Raw genomic sequence first — 20,000 nt, 5'->3', positions numbered from 1 at the left:
TGAGTAAAGACACAGTAGGAGTACTGAGTGAACTAGTGCGGGTGTGTGTATGTGTTTGTGTGTATGTGTGTGTGTGTGTGTGTGTGTGTGTGTGTGTGTGTGTCTGTGCGTGCATGTGTGTGTGCGTGTGTGTATGTGCACAGTAGTACTGCGTGAGCTGATCTAACCTGCAGGTCGTCCATCTGGGTCAGACAGTCCTGGTTGTCCAGCTCTTCCCTGTAGGAGGACAGAAGCTCCGTGTCCACCATCTCTCTCTCCGCCATCACCAACATCCCTAGCTGCTCGCGCTGACGCAGCCGACTGGCCAGCTTCTCCTTCCCCAGGCTGCTGCCTCCTCCTCCTCCTCCCCCTCCGCCCAGAGAGCCCTTCCTCCCTGAGCCACCACTGGAGAAACCCTCCCTGGAGCTCCACTTGGTTCCCCCGGCGAGGCTGCTGCCCCCTCCAGAGTGGCTCTTGTCTGGGCTCAGGCCCTCGAGGGACAGGCTCTTGGGGCTGGAGGAGAGCCTGTGGAGCTGCTGCTGCTCCAGACTCAGAGGGACAGACATGGCCTTGTCGGGCCGGACCTGGAACAGCTCTGGGTTGGGCTTGTGTTTCTTGGCCTGGGGGAGGTCTCGCTGGCACTCGCTGCTGTAGTAGTTGGAGGGCTCCGACCTGGGCCTTCTCAAGTCTGCAGGAGAGCAAACATAAAATCCATGTAAAAAAAAAACTAAACAATATGAATGAGTTTTCCTATCTAAAGCTATTTTTCCACAATCTATTAGCCGCACTGACACACAAGGTCCCCTTCTCCTCCCTCTCCTGCTTCCCCAGGGTGAAGGCCTACTGACCTGGGTTGAGGTTGGTGGAGGAGGAGGACGAGGTGGTGGTGGTGGTGGCAGTGCCTCCTTTCTTGCCGCTGGGCGCCATCACGCCATCACTGGCCCAGGTGACCATCCAGCTGTCTGAGGTGGGGGCGTCGGGGGCTGGGGAGAAGGACATGCGTGTGGTGGGGGGGAGCGGCGCGGGGGGCTGCTGCTCCTCTCTCTGCAGCTGCTCCAGACACTCGGCCAGCTTGGTGTGGCCGCGGGAGCGGGCGATGGACAGGGGCAGGCGTCCCAGGGAGTCTGGGATGACCAGGGCCCGGCGGTCCCACTTGTACAGGACCACCGCTGCCTCCAGGTGACCCAGGGCACACGCCCACATCTGGACAGGACACAGACGGGGTCAGAGGTCAGGGGGGGGGGACACGGAAGAAAATTAGGTGGTAGGACTGATGGAAACTTGTTTGCCCTACAGAAGATTATCAGATTTATTTTTTTGGGCCCACCTCCACCCCCACCCCCCCCTCCCCTCCCCCAAACTTACATTATGAGATATAAAATGTATCTATATAAAATAAAAAAATAAAAAACTGGCTCACAGATTGTAAGGATGAGCTGTACAGTATATTGTTTATTGTATGCCATTTTATACCTCCCAAATAAATATATATATATATATATATATACATATAAAAATGTTCATCTGTGATGGGGGGTCTCCATGTCTCACCAGTGGGGTGCAGGAGAAGTGATCCACGTTGAGGGGGTCTACCTCCAGCTCCAGGTCAATGCTGTCAGCGTGCTTGTTGCTGGTGGGAGGAAAATAAACCGTGGTTAGAATGAACTCTCAGTGAACCCATCATCCCACTGCATTATCCCACTAGACCACATGTTCATACAGCTGTGGTGTATCTCCTGATCCTCAGGTCTCCTGTGTACAGTCTGACGGGAGGTAACAGTGTTGATTTCTCACCGCCACTTGATGAGGGTCTGGATGAGGGTGGCGTAGCCCTGGCCTGCGGCCAGGTGGAGGAGGGTCATACCCCTGAAGGTCTTGGAGTGGATGAGGTGTTTGGACTTGGCCCAGCAGGCGCGGTTCATCATCTTCTCACAGACCACCACCACACGACTCTCAAAGGAGCTGCCCGCCTGCACCTGGCTCGACATACACTGACACACACACACACACACAAACACACACACCCACACGCACGCACGCAAGCACGCACGCAGGCAGGCAGGCACGCACACAAGCAAGATACTGTTAATTATATCAAACACTCATTATATCCAACATTATTTTCATCACTCACTACTTCTGCAATAAAACTGAATCTTTTTCATGTAATCCTCAATTTATTGATGTAACTAGTTATAGCTAGTTAGGGCCTTGAGTTTTTCCTGGTCAGGAGGACACATGGTCCAAAACATTTGGCCCTATATCTATTATAGTATGATGCAGTTCACTTTTTGCGAAGCACATTGTGTTGTATTTATGTACGAAATGTGCTTTATGAATAAAGTTGGATTAATTGTTTGATTGATTGAGTACCTGTGACTGGCTGTTGTTGCCTCCACCTCCACCTCCTCCTCCTCCTCCTCCACCACCTCCTCCTGCTCCTCCGCCTGGCCCAGCGCTCCCTCCGCTGCTCTGCTGGTGGTGACTGGCCATCTCCGCCATTCTCCTCTCCATCTGCTCCAGACGCTCCAGGATGGACATTCTGAACTGGTTATCTGGAACACACGTCGACACAGACACACACACACACACACACACACACACACACACACACACACACACACACACACACACACACACACACACACACACGTCAGCATGTGATGGTAAGGTGGCACTAAGGTTGGGGGGTTTGATTCCCCTTATACATACTTAAATTGCATGCAGTCACTGTATTGTAAGTTGCTTTGGATAGAAGCGTTTGCTAAATGGCCTAGATTTTATATTCACATCAACAACACCCACTGAGGCCTCTGCTCTTCAACCTGGTGCTGAGGACCAATAGGGTTTAATCATCATTAATCTCCAGTATGTCTGAGATAACAATACCATCAATCATTAACCTCATCACAACAATTGCCTTTACTCAAATAACCTTGAAAGGCCATCAATCACGGACTAATGACTGTCCGGTACATGCTCTGTAATATACAGAAATGCCTTCTCCCCCCCCCCCACACACACACCCCCCACCCCCGCCGGCTGCGCCATCATCACAGAAATAGCAGGCTAATCTGGACTGGATGACTGGACGGATGACCAGAGAGAGAGGCAGCTTGTTGAAAGTGTCTACCACTGCACACGCAGGGCCTTAGACACTCTTACTCTTAGAGGGCTGTGTGTGTGTGTGTGTGTGTGTGTGTGTGTGTGTGTGAGTGCGTGCGTGCGTGCGTGCGTGCGTGCGTGCGTGCGTGCGTGCGTGCGTGCGTGTGTAGTTGAAGGTCCTCTTGTGCTGATTAAGTACAGACCATTATGGCCAAGGTCCCTCATTCCATTGTGAGTGTGTGTGTGTGTGTGCGTGTGTGTGTGTGTGTGTGTGTGTGTGTGTGTGTGTGTGTGTGTGTGTGTGTGTGTGTATGGCGGCCACAGAACAATCCATGGGCTTATATGGTAGGAAGGCTGAGAGCCACTGCACTGTACAGAATCAATCAACAAGCGCTTGTCCATAGTCCTTGAACACCCAGGCCTTTTCATACATCAAGACCTTAAGGCGGCTGAGTTTCTAAATGCTGGTAAGAAAAGGCTACAAACTGTCCTCAATGTCAAACCAACAGATTTTAAGCGGTTATTTCTACTCATCTTTGAACCTAGGCTACACTTAATACTCTGGAATCACCAGTAATAAAGTAACTTGCATGGCACAAGTCAAGGTTTGAGTTTGAGCAAAACACTAAGAGTTGCGTGCTGTAAGGTATACCGTCCATGCTATGGAAGTACACACAAGTACAATCACATGGCTGGAGGACTAATTGAAACAACCAAGCCAAGTGGAAAATGGTTGGACCGAGGAGCAGCCCTGTACAGACAGCACTTCAGGACTTGAGTTTAAGCTCTTTCAAAGACTCTCAAGAACTGCAATTTAGTCTGCATTAGCGTGCGTAAGGCTTCAGCACACAGAGACCAGGTCCACTGCCAAACTGTAGAGGAGAGATGTCTCACACATGCACTCAGACATGCACGCGCATACTGTACATGCATGTGCCAAGCTACAGACTCCCTGGTGTGTAAAGTCTGCACAGGGGAGAACACACACACACACACACACACACACACACACACACACACACACACACACACCCTCTGTCCCTCTCTTTATCTCTCTCTCTCTCACACACACACACACACACACACACACTCACACACACACACCCCCTCTCTCTCTCCCTCTCTCTCACACACACACACACACACACACACACACACACACACACACACACACACCCCCCTCTCTCCCTCTCACACACACACCCTTTCTCTCTCTTTATCTCTCTCTCTCTCACACACACACACACACACACACACACACACACACACACACACACACACACACACACACACACACACACACACACACACACACACACACAGGGGATAGGGATGGGATGGGCACACTCAGCCCACTGCAGCAGCGAGAGTGTAGAAGTCTGCATTAGCATTCCTCATTTAGCCACCGTGAGGCCGTTTCTGTGGCAACCTGCTGCCGAGCGGTAACTAGGCGACAGGACCATGCCTTGGTGTGTATGGTTCCCGCGGCAATGGCTTATTGATGAATGGGAAGAGAAGGACTCACAGCACCAGCAAAAAATGGGAGAGAAAAGCAAACAATGGGAAAAAATATGATGTCCATAAGTCTCCATTATTGTGTTATTCACACAGCACTGGTCCTTAGTATAGCTGTGGCAGAGGACCTAATGACTTCCTAGGTAGGGAGCCATCACAGTAGGGACCCCGTGACATTTACGCTTTCGCGTTATCTTGGCAGCCACAGCTCCCTGCTCTCTCTGGAGACCAAATGTCGTGGCCGGGCTCACTACAGTACACGTCAACGTAAGAGAAGCCAAGCAATTGTCGCCGTTGCGCAAACAAAAAGGTCCATCACAGCACTGCTCCTGCAATGTGCAGTGCTTTGAAAACATGGATTCAGGGAATCAGGACAGCGCTACACACCATACAATCCCTGTTTAAGTCCCCAGCGGGCATCCTGCCACAAGCCTTCTCCGACACTGTCAAATTAACGGCCCACAGAACAACAGCAAGACTCTGTCTGCAGTCTGTCTCCTCCCAATAGGGATATCCATCCTCACCCTCCTATAAGTGGCAGAGGAGGGAAAGGTGGTTTGGGGGGCTGCAGAGGTGTGCAGGATGAGCCCTTGTAGGAGGAGAGGAGGAGAGGAGAGGAGAGGAGAGGAGTGGAGGAGTGGAGGGGTGGGGGTGGGGGGGAGGGGTGGAGGTCAAACCCCTGCAGCCCGTCTAGGCACTGGGTTAAGCTTCCTCTCAGGCTGCGGCTGCTGGGGAGAGAGAAAAATAGAGAGGGGAGAGAGAGAGAGAGAGAGAAAGAGAGAGAGAGAGAGAGAGAAAGAGAGAGGGAGAGGGAGACGGCGGGGGCAGCAGTACTTAGCGGCAGGCTGACATGTCTTTGTTCAGACCCAGTGCTGCAGTATGCTGCAGTGCAGATGATGTCATTCCCACCTGCTGCCTGCTGCTCTGAATGCGATGCACGTATACTGCAGAGGGAGGGGGAGGGGGATGGGGGGAGGGGGAGGGAGCGCAGAGCGGGAGGGAGGGAGGGAGGGAGGGAAAAGGGGGGAGCATGCAGCCAAACAGAACTCCAACAACACGCTGACATCACCAACACCCTCCCACTCTCTGGTTACTCCCTGCTTGACAGTGTGTAGCCGGTTAGCAGCAGACGCGGCCACTCTCACAGTTAGCCAGTGACACACACTGAGCTCTGACTGACAGCCAACGATGTCATATGTAGCTGCATGGCTAACCGCTCGCCCCGGCACGCACACAGAGAAGTGTGGCAGCTGATACACTGGAGAGCAGCCAGGTTGTGTGTTGAAGTGAACGGTGGTTTGTTTTAGGATACACAGGACAAGATGAATTGATCTGCACAGCACAGGGGCCAGTTTTACATGATTACGACCTACACAGTCACAGGTCACCACACACTCCGATCACCTGAACTCTCTACGTACGCTAACGTGCTAACACTCCTACCTGAACTCTCTACGTACGCTAACGTGCTAACACTCCTACCTGAGCCCTCTACGTAGGCTAACATGCTAACAACTCCTATCTGAGCCCTCTACGTAGGCTAACGTGCTAACACTCCTACCTGAGCCCTCTACAGTACACTAACATGCTAACACTCCTAGCTGAGCCCTCTACAGTACACTAACATGCTAACAACTCCTATCTGAGCCCTCCACAGTACACTAACATGCTAACAAATCTGAGCCCCCTAAGCCCTCTGAGGTCGGTGAGAACTGAGAAGCAAACTAAACTCAACTGCTGGAGTGCCTACTACTGTAAATGTGTAAAAAAGAAAAAAAGAAGACCTAAGTGCTTCAGAGTGCATACTAAATGTGTGAAAACTCTAGTAAGTGAGGAAGGAATATGTTAAACAAGTACAACTCTACTAGCTGAGCCCTTCAGAGTGCATGCTAACCATGTTAACACTTTTAACTGGGTTATCAACGTAAAAGAGATCAAGTAGGAATTGTCACCGTTATGCCAAATTGCAGGGCTGTAGTCGAGGACCCCATGACCTCCTAGGTAGGGAGCAGCCATCACAGTAGGGACCCTGTGACATTTACGCTTCAGCGCTATCTTGCCAGCCACAGCTCCCTGCTCTCTCTGGAGCGTTCTGAGAGTGTGATAACTCTATTTGTTAACCATACATGCTAAACATGTGGCGCGACCTGAGCCCTCTAGAGTAAGGAGCATGCTAACAACACCGCTACCTGAGTGCTCTAATACCAGAGGGGAGCATGCTAACCATGCTAACAACACCGCTACCTGAGTGCTCTAATACCAGAGGGGAGCATGCTAACCATGCTAACAACACCGCTACCTGAGTGCTCTAATACCAGAGGGGAGCATGCTAACCATGCTAACAACACCGCTACCTGAGTGCTCTAATACCAGAGGGGAGCATGCTAACCATGCTAACAACACCGCTACCTGAGTGCTCTAATACCAGAGGGGAGCATGCTAATGTCACAGTACCTGAGTGCCCTGAGGTGACAGGGGAGCGGGGTAAACATGCAATAGCCCTACTACCCCAGGCGCCTGGGCTCCACGGTGCCTCTCATTAACTACTCTCTGGGTCCATATGTGTCAGAGTCCCCACTGACAGGGGTGAGAGTGGCTTTACGTCTCCTCAGTGTGACACTGCTGCCCCCACTGATCTGTCACGTCTGTGTGACATGTCACAACCACCTCCTCATGAGGCAGCTCCAGCCATCTGCTCTCTCTCTCTCTCTCTCTCTCTCTCTCTCCCTATGTCTCCCCCTCTCTCTCCCTCTCCCTCTCCCTATGTCTCCCCCTCTCTCTCCCTCTCCCTCTCCCTATGTCTCTCTGTCTCTCTCTGAAATGCTCAATTACAGATAAGGCCAATGGAGTCATATACATCACTTACGCCTGCCAGCTTACAGTTTTAAATACAGTATCGTGGACAGTATATAACTCTAAATGGTTAATGGTTAAGAAAGCTTATTGTTTTCCCCAATGAGAGACAAGGCTGTTAGAATACTGTAGGTGGTGGGAGGCAGAGGTTTGGGTCCGAATAGTAGTGGACAACTTTATGTTCTCTGTCCTTTAGCTGAGGGATGAGGACAGGGCAGGATATATTTCCGCAATCCACACACACACACACACACACGCACACGCACACGCACACGCACACGCACACGCACACGCACACACACACACACACACACACACACACACAGCCCCTCCCGAGACATTAGGTAACTCTGCTATAGAGCTGACCAGGTACAGGGAGCTTATCAAGCACTTATTTGCAGTTAATTAGCTCTCAGTTTATGATGTAGTAGAATTGAGCGGAAGACACGTGGAGAGCCACCTAGGGACTAGTTAGTCAGTAATGATGAATATTCTGTCACCCTATCTACACCCTATCTACAGTTTTACTACAAATGTGTTACTGGACTAAAATTTTCCACCAGATTTCCCCCATCATCCTCAATTCTAACGCGGCTACGAGCCCATCTCTGTTCCTCTCGGTTCCACACAAACTAGGCTGCTGAGGCCCCATTCATTTCAATAGAGTGAAAATGGATGGATGCTTGCTGGGCTAACAATACTGAGTCAGAAAGGACTGTTCCTTTAAGACACATAGACAGTGTTAGTATCTACCAGCAAAAACCCTGTTTACTCTCAGCCTGGAATCCTAACTCGAGATCCACGTGCATTCAGTAACTCTGACTTTCACGTAAACATTGCATTGATGTCAATGGAAAATTTGTGTGAATATTCGAGTTACGCGCTGGGATCTCGAGTTAGGTTACATTTACACGTACTACTATGTAATTTACATGGTACTACATGGTAATTACACACTACTAAGCAGCGTCTGTACGGATCGTGTTGAAATCTCTGAAGTAAATGCCAGAAATACCATACACTTTCCTAGCTAAGACTACGATAGTACTGTACCAACACAGTACAATGAAATGAAATACTCTGCATGTGTTAGCATGGTGTGGGTTGACTTGACTTGACACCTTTAATCCACCACCTCAAACCTGTGGGTCTATTCATGCCAATCAACTTCAGTTCTGAAGCTTGTTATCTCTGCCCAGTGCCCTGCTCGCCAACCCCCACATGTAGCTGAAAGGCTGTGGTCCAGCCTCCCTCTGAGTCTCTCCCTTCTGATTGACAGGAGCTGGTATTTGTGAGCATGCGGAGGCAGAGGCTAAGCCATCTGGCAGAAGCCTTCACAGCTGGGACCCATGCTACTCTATTAATCAAAGGCCAAGGTTCCTTTGGCATAAAGACCAGTTTTTTTTCTGTCTGTCTGTTGTTGTTTTTCTTATTCAATTGTATTGCATTTTCATCCAATACATCCTTAAGCTTGTTCACTTCTTCTCCCTCTTAGGAAGAGAAAGATATTGATCAAACATCAAGACTGTATAAAATAAAACAGAAGTAATCGGAGACAGGTAGAAATGCTGTCACAAATAGGCTTGAACCCTACAGACTAAACCTTGCAGAAAGAAAACAAGGGATAGCAGGGCACTGAACCAGGAGACATACAGCCTTCCTACTGAGAATACAACCTGGAATCCATCCAATAGTATGTTTTTTTAAGTGTCATTGATCTATTGTGAAGTTGAGTGGCTGTGATTATAGTAATAACTAGGCCATTACTGCATGATGCCAGCATGTCGTGAACCAAGGGGTCTAAACCTATGTTGAGCAAATCGATATTAAATTAATTACACAATAATGTCTACCCAGAATGCAACAGCTGAAAACCGTACTAAAAAGTACTCAGCTTCAGTTTCACCATGTTGATTTCTCTGTAAATCAACACAAGTTAAGTCAGATGCCATCCTCTACCATTCTGGTATTCCTGTGGGATACTTCTCGTGGAGGCTCTGGCATCCTCCGATTTCTACCTGCACCAGCCTCCCCTGGATACTACTACATCAGGCAACAGGTGCAACAGAGGTAGAGCACACACACTCTTAGAAAAAAGGGCTCCAGAAAAGGTTCTTCGACTGTCCCTGTAGGAGGACCCTTGGTTCCGTGTATAACCCTTTTGGGTTCCATTTAGAAACATCTGTGGAAAGGGTTCTACATGGAACAAGGGTTTGCCCACAGGGACAGCCAAAGAACCCGATAGATAGGGTTCTGCTGTAGGTAGCACCTTTTTTTCTAAGCTTGTGATTGCTTTATATATCACATGCAAGTGCTCCTCCTCCCTGTTACCTAACGCTGGTGATCATAACTATGGCTTATATTTTACTCAAATGGTTCCCTCTAAACTGATGTAAACAAAACAAAATAAAAAGCAAAGCTTTTAAAAGCATAAAAAGCAAAGCTCATCCCAGCAAATTATAGCAAAACAAGCCACACAGGTTAGCATGCACCTGGCCCAATGCTAGGCCTTCAGCTGCAGAGGTCAATACCAATTCTGAATCAAGGCTGAGGACGGTCTTTATAATCTCATACTGTTATAGTCAAATGCCAGGAGAATACACCAGGTGGATTCACTGCACCTGCATGTCATCTGTTATTACAGAAACAAATTGAAATGGCAGGCTACACTATCAAACATTACTGTCCTGAAATGTAGGGCAGTTTGATTTGAAGAAAAGCTCAACTGAAAACAAAACGTGTATTGCCAACTGCCTGTGTGCATAGATAACTACCTCTGCTGTCTGAATCACAGGCTGGAGGCAGGAGAGAGTAATACATGAGATATCAGTGGAGAGATCTTCCAGATGATGTCTCAATCTGATGCATCGGCCTGTGGCCTGAGGGACGTGAAGCTTTCCAAGCCGTCCAATAACAGGAAGACAATAACACATGTAGGCTAAACACATTCATGGGCCTGTAGCCTAAAGCCGTGCCGACGTTCATAGAAACACAACACCTGAAAAGCTGAGAAGTAAGTTGCTTTTAAACTGGTGTCGTAATGCCATTACTCTCATAAGATTGTGTGAATATGTTACAAACAGTAGGTACGTTAGCAATCATATTGTAATTGCATTGTGATTTAGTCTGGTGTTTTTTGTTTTATAAACAAGTGGAATAGGGACTGTTCCTCAATCACAACGTATAGTAATAACTAAGGTACAATAACAAGATGTCAATATGATGTAAAGTAATAATGTACTGTAAATAATAGTAAGGGCTCAAATTCAAAAACTAGGTCACCAACTGTAGAAAACAACAACATTTGCTCTCAATTCTTTTCAACAGAAGTTTAAACTTTTCCAGAAGAATTCAGGGATGTTGATTATGTGTGCGGTCTTGAATTGGGTCATCGTAAATTGCATCCAAAGCTTAAGGGGAAGCATGGAGAGGAGCCACAAAAGAGCCATTTCCTCCCTCCACAGGTTTCCATCACTGTAAATCCTGCCCTGTGGTTATCCATTCCCAGGTAAGCATTTCCACTTCACTGACTGGGTGTACTCTGTATCAATTTAAATGTACCAAATGCTAGCAGCAGTATATAAATTACCATTACATCTGTGCTTGGAAAATTACTCTCTCAGGGGTTTGTATTTTGTTATCATTAACGGGAATTGCAATAAAATGTATTATCTTGGATGACATTATAAACTGGATGCAACCTGTTAGTGCGTGTGAAGTTATTTTTCCCTTTGGACAAATTATGTTGTGAGTTCCTGTAAACGCTTTCAGTGAGGACATAGGCCTATTGGGGGAAGAAAGTGAAAGGACTTATGAGGAGACTAACCTACTTGTTGTATGTATGGAGTAGGCCTATACGCAACAGGTACATGAAGAGCCTATACCATTTATTCTGCCTAAGGTGAATATAGATGAGAAATAATTATAATTTAAAATGACAAAGTTTTCGTTCAGGATAGGCCTCTGTAATAAGAGCATTAGATCTGCCGCCTTTTGCGAGCGCTAATGTCGTTATCCACAGCACCGTGGTGCTGAAAGCATGCACACACAATCAAGTTGACCCGATCGGCTGCTAGAGTGTTTGTGTTCACAGGATACTGACACGACATGTTGTTAAAGTGTTTATATTAATAGGGGAGCCTACTTTGAACTATTGCCTACTGCTCATGTGACTTCTGTGAACTATTCTTCTGCAAAAAGGAATAGGCCTACAAACTATAGCCTACCCAACCAGGTGAACAACCAATGAAAACAAGCACACGTTGATGTTTAACGACACATTTGATTTACCGAGGCAAAGCAGATTGATAGCATGACCGAACAGCCTCATGCGACAACCTGGCGGCTTATACTGCGCTACACTTTTAACCCCAATGATCAACAAGAGGGGGGCTGGTTGTCTGGTTTATCACTTGTTTAGTTGCAGTGGTGAAAAACAAGATTACGAATCGAGGCTACAGTGTTGCTGTGTTCAAACTTAACGAAATTATCAAAGTAAAACCACCACGAAGTATACTTGAGATGGAAAATGTTGTTAAGCTGACAAATAGTCCATGCAGGACACAGCAATGCGCTATAATTGGAAGAAGAAAAAAACCTCCTATTTTTAACTGATGACCATGTCCAGTTTTGCGGCATACTTAAAGTCATGAGACAAGTACTTAAAGTGTGCAGTCATCAAAAGACCATCTACAGTAGCAGCAACTTCTTTCACGAACACGTGCAAACATCATTCCCTTAGCTACCGGCAGAAGAAATTCTCCTTGGAGTTGGTTATGTTCCTATAATGGAATCTAAATGCTGAAATCTCTGCAGGGTTTCTGAGAGTAGACTCGTATCACGTTCGTTTTGAGAAATTGACTGCCCATGGATGTGGCTGTGTGAGTCATGGACTGTAAAAGCATGTTGTAGACAAAAGTATCATGTTCAGGACAGCTGAAAACAGTTGCAGGAAACTAATCATGCAGCATGAACTCAAACTGAAAATGCATACGAGAGGTATATTCATAATAAGCTGGCTAGCCTACAGAAGATAAGAACAAGTCAGAGATGACCATTAAACGCGAGGCAATAGTTGGTTACTATGAACGCCACGTTAGCCTACTGCTATGAAATGAAGGAGACAGTCACAGTAACACTAAGGTAAACATGAAGCCATAGGCAACAACAAAACATTACCAACAACATTTAGTAAAGGACAGACAGACTGCTGAACTGGATACAACTGCTCGTATTCCAACAACATAACCAGTCAGCCTCGGAGTGGTCTAAAAGCGTGTTTAACTTAACTTCTCCTGTCAGTCAGCGACAGATAACACCACAGATACACAAAACAACGTCAAACAAATATTCAACTGAACACATCTAACCTTCTATTTCATTTTCCATTGGTAGAGTCCCCCTGAAAGCAAACTGTTTCCCCTTGTCTTTAGGAAAAGCAGATGTCATTCACTGGAATCCTGACCAAAGTCCCAACATGCTGCATTTCACTCATGTGCACAGTTTTCCACAATGTCTTTCTTGGTAATGACTGATGTTGTGAGTAAAAATATCCTTGGTGTAGAACCTCAATTGAGCACTCATCAACAATAGAACAAAGTGGAAGAGCGACGTGAGGGAAGAGAGAGAGAGAGAGAGAGAGAGAGAGAGAGAGAGGGAGAGAGAGAGAGAGAGAGAAAGAGAGAGAGAGAGAGATAAAGACCGCTCACTACTCTTCCTATCATAGCCCCCTCCCCTTCACTTCTTTTCTCCTACCCCCTCCTTCTCTTCCTGCGCTGCTGCTTAGTCCCCCACTAGCCTGCAGTAAAATAAAGCCTCTAGCCGTCGTGCTTTTAAAAGCTCGCGCCCCCTTGGCGCTCTGATTACTATTAATAATTTGCGCTTTACTTTTCAAATTCCAAATGCCGACCAAGCACCGAGCTGAGGTGGGTAGATTCGTTTTGTAGAAATCTGGGTTTTTGTGTTTGATATGACGGGAGAAAAAAAAAAATACTCGACGCATCCTGACATAGGCTACTTCGGCTCATTGTCACTGTCAAGTGAGTAGCCCTCCAAAGACCCTGTTGTCTCTCCCGGTAAACAACAGCTCATGTCTATCGAAATTATTTATTTTGAGCAAATGCTGCGCTAGTTTACCGTGTTTACCTAACACGCCCACTGTGACCCTGCATTGTGTACACTGTCTCCTGTTTTGCCATGCGGCCAGGCAGTTGTTGCTACAGATCTTTACTTTCAGATCAACCTCCAACCGGAGAGATGGTGATGCTGCTGCTGCTGCTGCTGCTATGTATACGTCGGTTGCGGTATGGGAGCGCTCTCCTAATGAACCTCTCTCCGGGCAGCGAGGGCCACCGAGTCCGTGGACAGTGAATTATTAGTGGGTAAAGAGCGCTCTGCAGCTCCGATACTACCTCTGTTTTTTCTGTCCTGCCCATGGCTCCGTACCTGCAGTGCTGCAGAGGAAAGGCGCCCCCCTCCCCCACTCTGCATTATGACAAATCAAGGCAGGCAGGCAGCTGTGCCATTAGTACATCATAGCACAGCGTGAGATTGAACGGATGGGAAAGCGAACCCCGTGACTGTAGTAGCCCACTGCAGATTTAAGGACAGCGTTGTCGTATTTGAAATGGCAACGTTATTAGGCTGTTCATTAAAGCCTGAGTTATTTACATTTCTTAGGCACACACGATGTTAGATGTCGCATATGAGTAGTGACTCATATTGTGGATAGAAGTATTTTCTAGGTTACATTTGGCTAGCCTGTCTGTGTGGTATTTCCACGTCCCGAATTGCACTGATGCCGCATTTAAAGCCGTCGTGATAGAATGCTTTATGACATGAACCGGGAAAATTAAGCTGCAATGTTATTATATACGTTATAGCTGGTGCATTCACAACCAAACACAACTAGTTAAACTTCTCTAAAGTTATTATACTCAGATGATGACATCAAATATTTATTGGGTAAAGAAAATAATGTTTGTCCTGTCGACTTTTCACAAGAGACAGAGTGCCGCTGTCCATATCACTGGTGCTGAAAACAGCACAGCACAAGACCAGATAGCTTACTATATCGTTGTGCTCACATCTTGTACTTGCAGGCAGTATTACCACAATCAACTTTCCTTGTTTCATCCTTGATCTTTCTCACAAGCATTAGGCTGATCTCTATTGCTGTGCTAAAATAAGAACATGAACATTCAGAAAAAAAACAAAAATAAACACAACTTGATTCAGCCTTTCTTTGACCAACTGCCTCCAATACTGAGTCATTTCATCTTACAAAACATTTGGATACAATCTGACTCAAATCATCTGAGACCATCGGATGGCCTGTTTGAAAATGTCAGTGTGATCAGCTGCTTCAGGGCTCTTTGCATCCCCAGCAGGATGAATTAAACATCTTCTAGAATGTCTCAGTGTGTGTCATCAGGCAGAAGTCGCAAGGAGACAAGATAAGTCGGACAAGCCGTCATCTGAAAGTTGACATCTTTGGACGTGAAAAGGAGAGGAATAGTTCAAAATCCATATGCCAAAAAAAGAGGATTCATCGTCACACACTAGCATTACTACACCACAAGCCCCCTCTGCCTATGGAGGCAGAGTAAGGGAGGGGGAAGACAATGGGTTAATGTGAGTAAGGTAATACAGCAGACTGAGTTTTCCCTTAGGTTTGTGTGGAGTGTGAGACAGCCCCTCCTTAACTGGTTCTGTGAATGGGCGAGCGAGGCAGAGTAGAGTATGAATGGCGGAGGGATCTGCTAATTCTGCTGCGCCGCACCTGGGAGCTGGCGGCTCCTGATTACACACTCCCACTCCCTCAAGGGCCGTCTGCAATGCAGCTGTCCCGTCAGCCCGCGCCTCACCATGCCCTACTTTATCCTGTCAATGCACACACACTGCAGCAGCGCTCCACCTCTCTCTCTCTCTCTCTCTCTCTCTCACACACACACACACACACACACACACACACACACACACACACACACACTGACACACGTGACTACCAACAAAAACACAGAAATAAGCGAGTCCTGCAGTACCTTCCCCCATCTCCTATTCTATCAACACAGTCTGTCTATCTTCATACACAAACCTATTTGTCCACCAGGATCTCACATGAAGCCCTTGGGTCCCAGTCGTGTCCTTGGACATACTGTGGTTCTATGCATGTCATGGACTCTAGGGGACTATATTTGGTGTCTTTCTGATGCTATCTCTATACAGTACCAGCCAGAAGAATCACCCTTTCTCTCTCACTCACTCTCTTAAAAACACAGTCCAAGATCAACACAGAGTTCCTAATGAAATTGATTTACTGCAGCTATCGATCCTCCTGATGTGTTTATCAGAGGACATCTTAGTACAATGGTATACCTCTCAAAGACATGGACAAATGGTGGTGCTGTCCAACATCCTGAAATCCAACCTAAGTTGTTTTTGTTGTTAATGGAGCAGGGAAAGACTAAGGAGACACGTCTGACCAGCAAACTGATATTGAATTTCCAAATTGGTTTAAATTTAGTTAGGGTTAGGGTTAGGATTAAGGGTTTGGTTAAGGTTAGGGTTAAGGTTATGGTTTGGTAGGCCTTAATGTTGTTCTATACCCCCCACCCCAAATCCACATAGACACTGAGAAGACTCCAATGCATGTGGACAACAACACAAAGCAACACACCAGCACAGCAAGTCATGAGGCCGCAAATGGTCCTCTGCTGGGACACATGGGGGGAAATGAAGAGAAAGAGAGAGATGGAGAGAGAGTGAGAGATAAAGGTAGAGAGAGCAAGAGGGGAGGGAGGAGCGGGAGAGACAGCGAGAGATTGTGGGGCAGAGACTGTCAGAGAGAGAGAGAAGGAGAGGAGAGAGGTGGAGAGAGAGAGAGAAGGAGAGGAGAGAGTGAAAGAGAGAGAGAGCGAGAGAGGTGGAGAGCTACATGTACATAGAGGCGTACCGTCCAGTGAGAGCCAGTCGTGTTGGGATGAGGGCAGAGAAGGAAGGGCGCGGGCCTTGTATTCAAACACCACTGAGTTGGAGATGATCTGGTTACTGGCAGCGACCTGCAGCGTCACCAGCCCAGTGTCATGAGCTGTGTAGAGAGGGACAGAGAGGTGATTCAGACCACAGATGTATTTAGTGCACTTAGGAGCATTTCAGATATTTTTCTTTCACATGGCTTCCAGCACAGTGCCAGCAATGATGGTGGATGAGTAACCAGGTCAGCCCGTTATTAAAGCTCAGCTTGGGCTTCGGCTTCGGCTCTGTATTGTGAATGAGGGTTTTCGTGTGGCGTCATTAATTCAGACAATTACGTTAATAACGTTACCTCCCCTCAACCAGCCCCCTCCAGACACCATTGTCGTCAAGCAAATGTGCCACCCTCTTTTGGTGTCGTGTCCATGTGCTGTTTCCAACATTTGAGCCCCATTTATAAACAGATGGTTTCTGATGTTGTTGTGATGCTGTGATGTGAGATGGAGGTAAACCCTGGTCAGAGGATCTAGCCGAGGTGTGTTGTGTGGAATTTTGGGACTTGTATAACCATCATGTGTGACCATATGTGTAGAGCAGGAGGAGGCTGGCGGAGGTAGAAATCGGAGGACGGGCTCATTGTAATGCATGGAACTGAATAAGGAATGGTATCAAACACACGTGTCACATGATACTTTTATGTTGTATTGATGAATCTGAATATGAATGCTGACCTGCTCTCAGTCATCTCTAAGTTCCCTACAGCAGTGTTATTTGGGCCTGTCTTACCTGGGCAGTAGCAGCGCAGCACTCCCGGCTGGATCAGAGAGGCAGGGACAGAGATCTGGTCAAACAGGCAGCTGTAGTTAGAGCTAGCCTCCTGCCATGGACCAGTGATGAGCACCTTCACCCCACCCTGCAACACACACACACACACACACACACACAAACAACCAACTCACAACACTGGAGGTGGCAAGACTGGACCTGTGCTAGACCAGACCTGAGGAATCAAGTGTGAATTAGCCCAGTAGTTGATGCGTTGTTGCCATCTAGAGGCGAAAGGTAGGAACAACATGACGACGCGGTCATTTCTTCTGAGACTGGCTTGAAACTAGTCAAGTGCTGCCATCGTGTGGTTGTACAGTGCTATTGACATGACCACTGTGTAGAGAGCCACATCTTTATGTATTTTTTTGTGGATGTAACATTATTGAGCTGCCATCCTGTGGTAGAAATTGGATGTTACAACACATCTAAACTTGAATGGCCCTTTAGGAGTAATGTTGATATGGAATAATGGTATAAGGGTAGAAGAAAAATAAATACTTTTTATGTGACAAGGAACTGAATGAAAAATAACTGTGTTTACTACATCATAATACATGTATAGTAACAAACACACACAAACACACACACACACACGCACACGCACACGCACACGCACATGCACACACACACATCATAACTTATATAGCTCTCTTTCTGTACATGATTACAGTACCCACAAATACTCAGTACCCATCCATAACTATAATAACCTATTTTGCATCTAAACTGAACTACAGTATATAAGGTTCAATGAGGACTACGGGATGCACTGATGTGCGTTGAGATCTCACCTCGGGGTAGGACCACTCAGGAGAGTAGTCAGTGACCATGAAGAGCCTGCCAGTGGCCTGCAGCATCCCCAGAGCCCCCTGGGCCACGGCTGCAGACACCACCTCTGCCACGTGCATGTAGGCCAGGGAGCCTGCCTCCCCGGGGGCCCCCCCAGCCCCGGCCCCTCCACCCAGAGACTGGGGGCTACAGCAGGGCTGGAGGCAGAGCTCAGAGGGGCTGTAGCCTGCCCCCCTGCCCCCTCCGTCCTCCTGGCCTTGCTGGGGGGGGACCCCGCTGGGCGTGGCCTGCCCATCGGAGCTGCCGTGCGAGGCCACCAGCTGGTGTGCGTAGAGGGCTCCCCCTGCTGCCATGCTGGCTCCGCTACCGTCCACCGAGATGAAGTCATTGATGAGGTCAGAGAACTGGTTCCCGAAGGAGATGTCGAAGTGATCCAGGCTGATCTCCATGCCTCCCCCTCCTGCCCCGCCACTGGAGCCCGCTCCGCCCATGCCCTGGTGGGGTCCGACAGTGTTGTAGAGGCCCTGGACCATGCCTGCGCCCTGCAGGAGGGGCTGGAGCTGCTGCTGCTGCTGCTGCTGTTGCTGGGAGCGGTTGCTGTTATCGTTGCCGTTGTTTCCGTTACGCATGCCCACTCCTTCCCCTCCCCCTCCTCCTCCCCCACCTCCGTCTGAGGCTTGCTGCATGTAGTGCTGCTCACCCCCCCCTCCATCACCATTGCCCCCTCCACAGGCCTGGAGGTGATCCCCGGGCTTGAGTAGACCCTCTGGCCCATTCTCAGAGCCTCCGGCCTGGCCTGAGCCGCCCACACTACCTGGCTGCTCCAGGCCCACCACCACCTCCTCATGCTCGGGGCCCAGCCCAGGGAAGCCCCCCTGGTACTGCAGCAGTTGGAGAGAGCCAGCCTGCCCTGGCCCCTCGGTGGGAGAGCCCCCATTGCAGTTGGACCTGTGCTGGTTCTGGTGGCTCTGGTGGTGGTGGTGATGGAGGTGGCCGTTGCTGCCAGGGGAGTCCGTCTTCACCACCTGCAGGCCCATGTAGCCTCCCGAGTCGTGGGAGTTGTGCTCCATCATGTGGGTCTTCTGGCCCAGGCCGGATCTCCCCTGCTGGGCCTGGCCCGGCTGAGGGGCCTCCTGGAGGAAGAAGCTGGGGGAGCGGTTCTGGTGGGACATGTGAGGACTGGACATGGCCTGGCCATAGCCCACTGACGCAGTGCTGGACGAGTAGTCCTGCTTGGCATCGATGGCGCTGAAGTCCATCTGCTCCAGGGTGGTGCTGGGGCTCAGTCCACCACCAGAGGGCAGTAGGGAGCCAGCAGGGGTCAGAGTGAGGGAGCCCTGGGCTGAACCAGGCCCGGAGGAACCGGACACACCACCTCCACAGCTCACCACCGCCCCCACCTGGTAGCCACTCTCCTTGGCCAGCTGCTGCTCGAAGGAGGTGTCCTCCGTCTTGATGTTCTTCACCAGAGCCGAGTTGAAGCAGTAGCCGGCGTCGGCCATGGAGGGAGACCGCTGGTGGCTTCCATTGGAGCTGCCGCTGCCCCCGCCGGAGGAGGAGGAGGAGGCAGAGGAGGAGCTGCCTTCACCCTTCAGCCCGCTGCCTCCATAGGTCTGGCCCTGCTTGGGGTTGTTCAGGAAGCAGTCGGGGTCAAAGTTCATGCTGGTCTCAGGTATCTTGATGCCTCCGGCGTCCAGGCTGCTGGAGAGGACGAGCTCCTCGGACACCCCGGCAGCAGACAGCATGGACAGACCGTCTCCTCCCCCGGTGCCCCCGCCCTCCCCCCCTCCTCCCCCGGGGAAGGCAAACTTGTGACTGTCGGAGGCGACAGACAGCACCATGCCCTGGGAGGCGGGGTCCGGGCCCATCAGGTGGGCGTTGGGACCCCCGGTGGGAGACATGCTGTAGACGGGGTCTCCTGTGACCTCGGACATGAAGACGCTCTGGGACAGGCCGGA

General features: G+C 49.0%; 1 protein-coding gene across 1 annotated transcript in view; it reads right to left on the bottom strand.

Moving 5' to 3' along the window:
* Positions 1-20,000, bottom strand: part of camta1a (calmodulin binding transcription activator 1a) — a gene marked incomplete at both ends in the record, with an annotated part of 136,130 nt that overhangs the window by 8,254 nt on the left and 107,876 nt on the right. The window contains 8 exons of the mRNA XM_083674742.1: positions 168-667; positions 828-1,182; positions 1,531-1,609; positions 1,774-1,970; positions 2,419-2,534; positions 16,406-16,540; positions 17,212-17,338; positions 18,045-20,000. The exon at positions 18,045-20,000 is cut by the window's right edge and continues 404 nt beyond it. Of these exons, the coding sequence (XP_083530868.1) occupies positions 168-667; positions 828-1,182; positions 1,531-1,609; positions 1,774-1,970; positions 2,419-2,534; positions 16,406-16,540; positions 17,212-17,338; positions 18,045-20,000 (3,465 nt within the window). The remainder of the gene's footprint in view (positions 1-167; positions 668-827; positions 1,183-1,530; positions 1,610-1,773; positions 1,971-2,418; positions 2,535-16,405; positions 16,541-17,211; positions 17,339-18,044) is intronic.

The sequence above is a fragment of the Argentina silus genome, assembly GCF_951799395.1.
Source record: "Argentina silus genome assembly, chromosome: 8".
In the NCBI taxonomy this organism is placed as follows: domain Eukaryota; kingdom Metazoa; phylum Chordata; class Actinopteri; order Argentiniformes; family Argentinidae; genus Argentina; species Argentina silus.
This window is presented reverse-complemented; position numbering and strand designations above follow the sequence as displayed.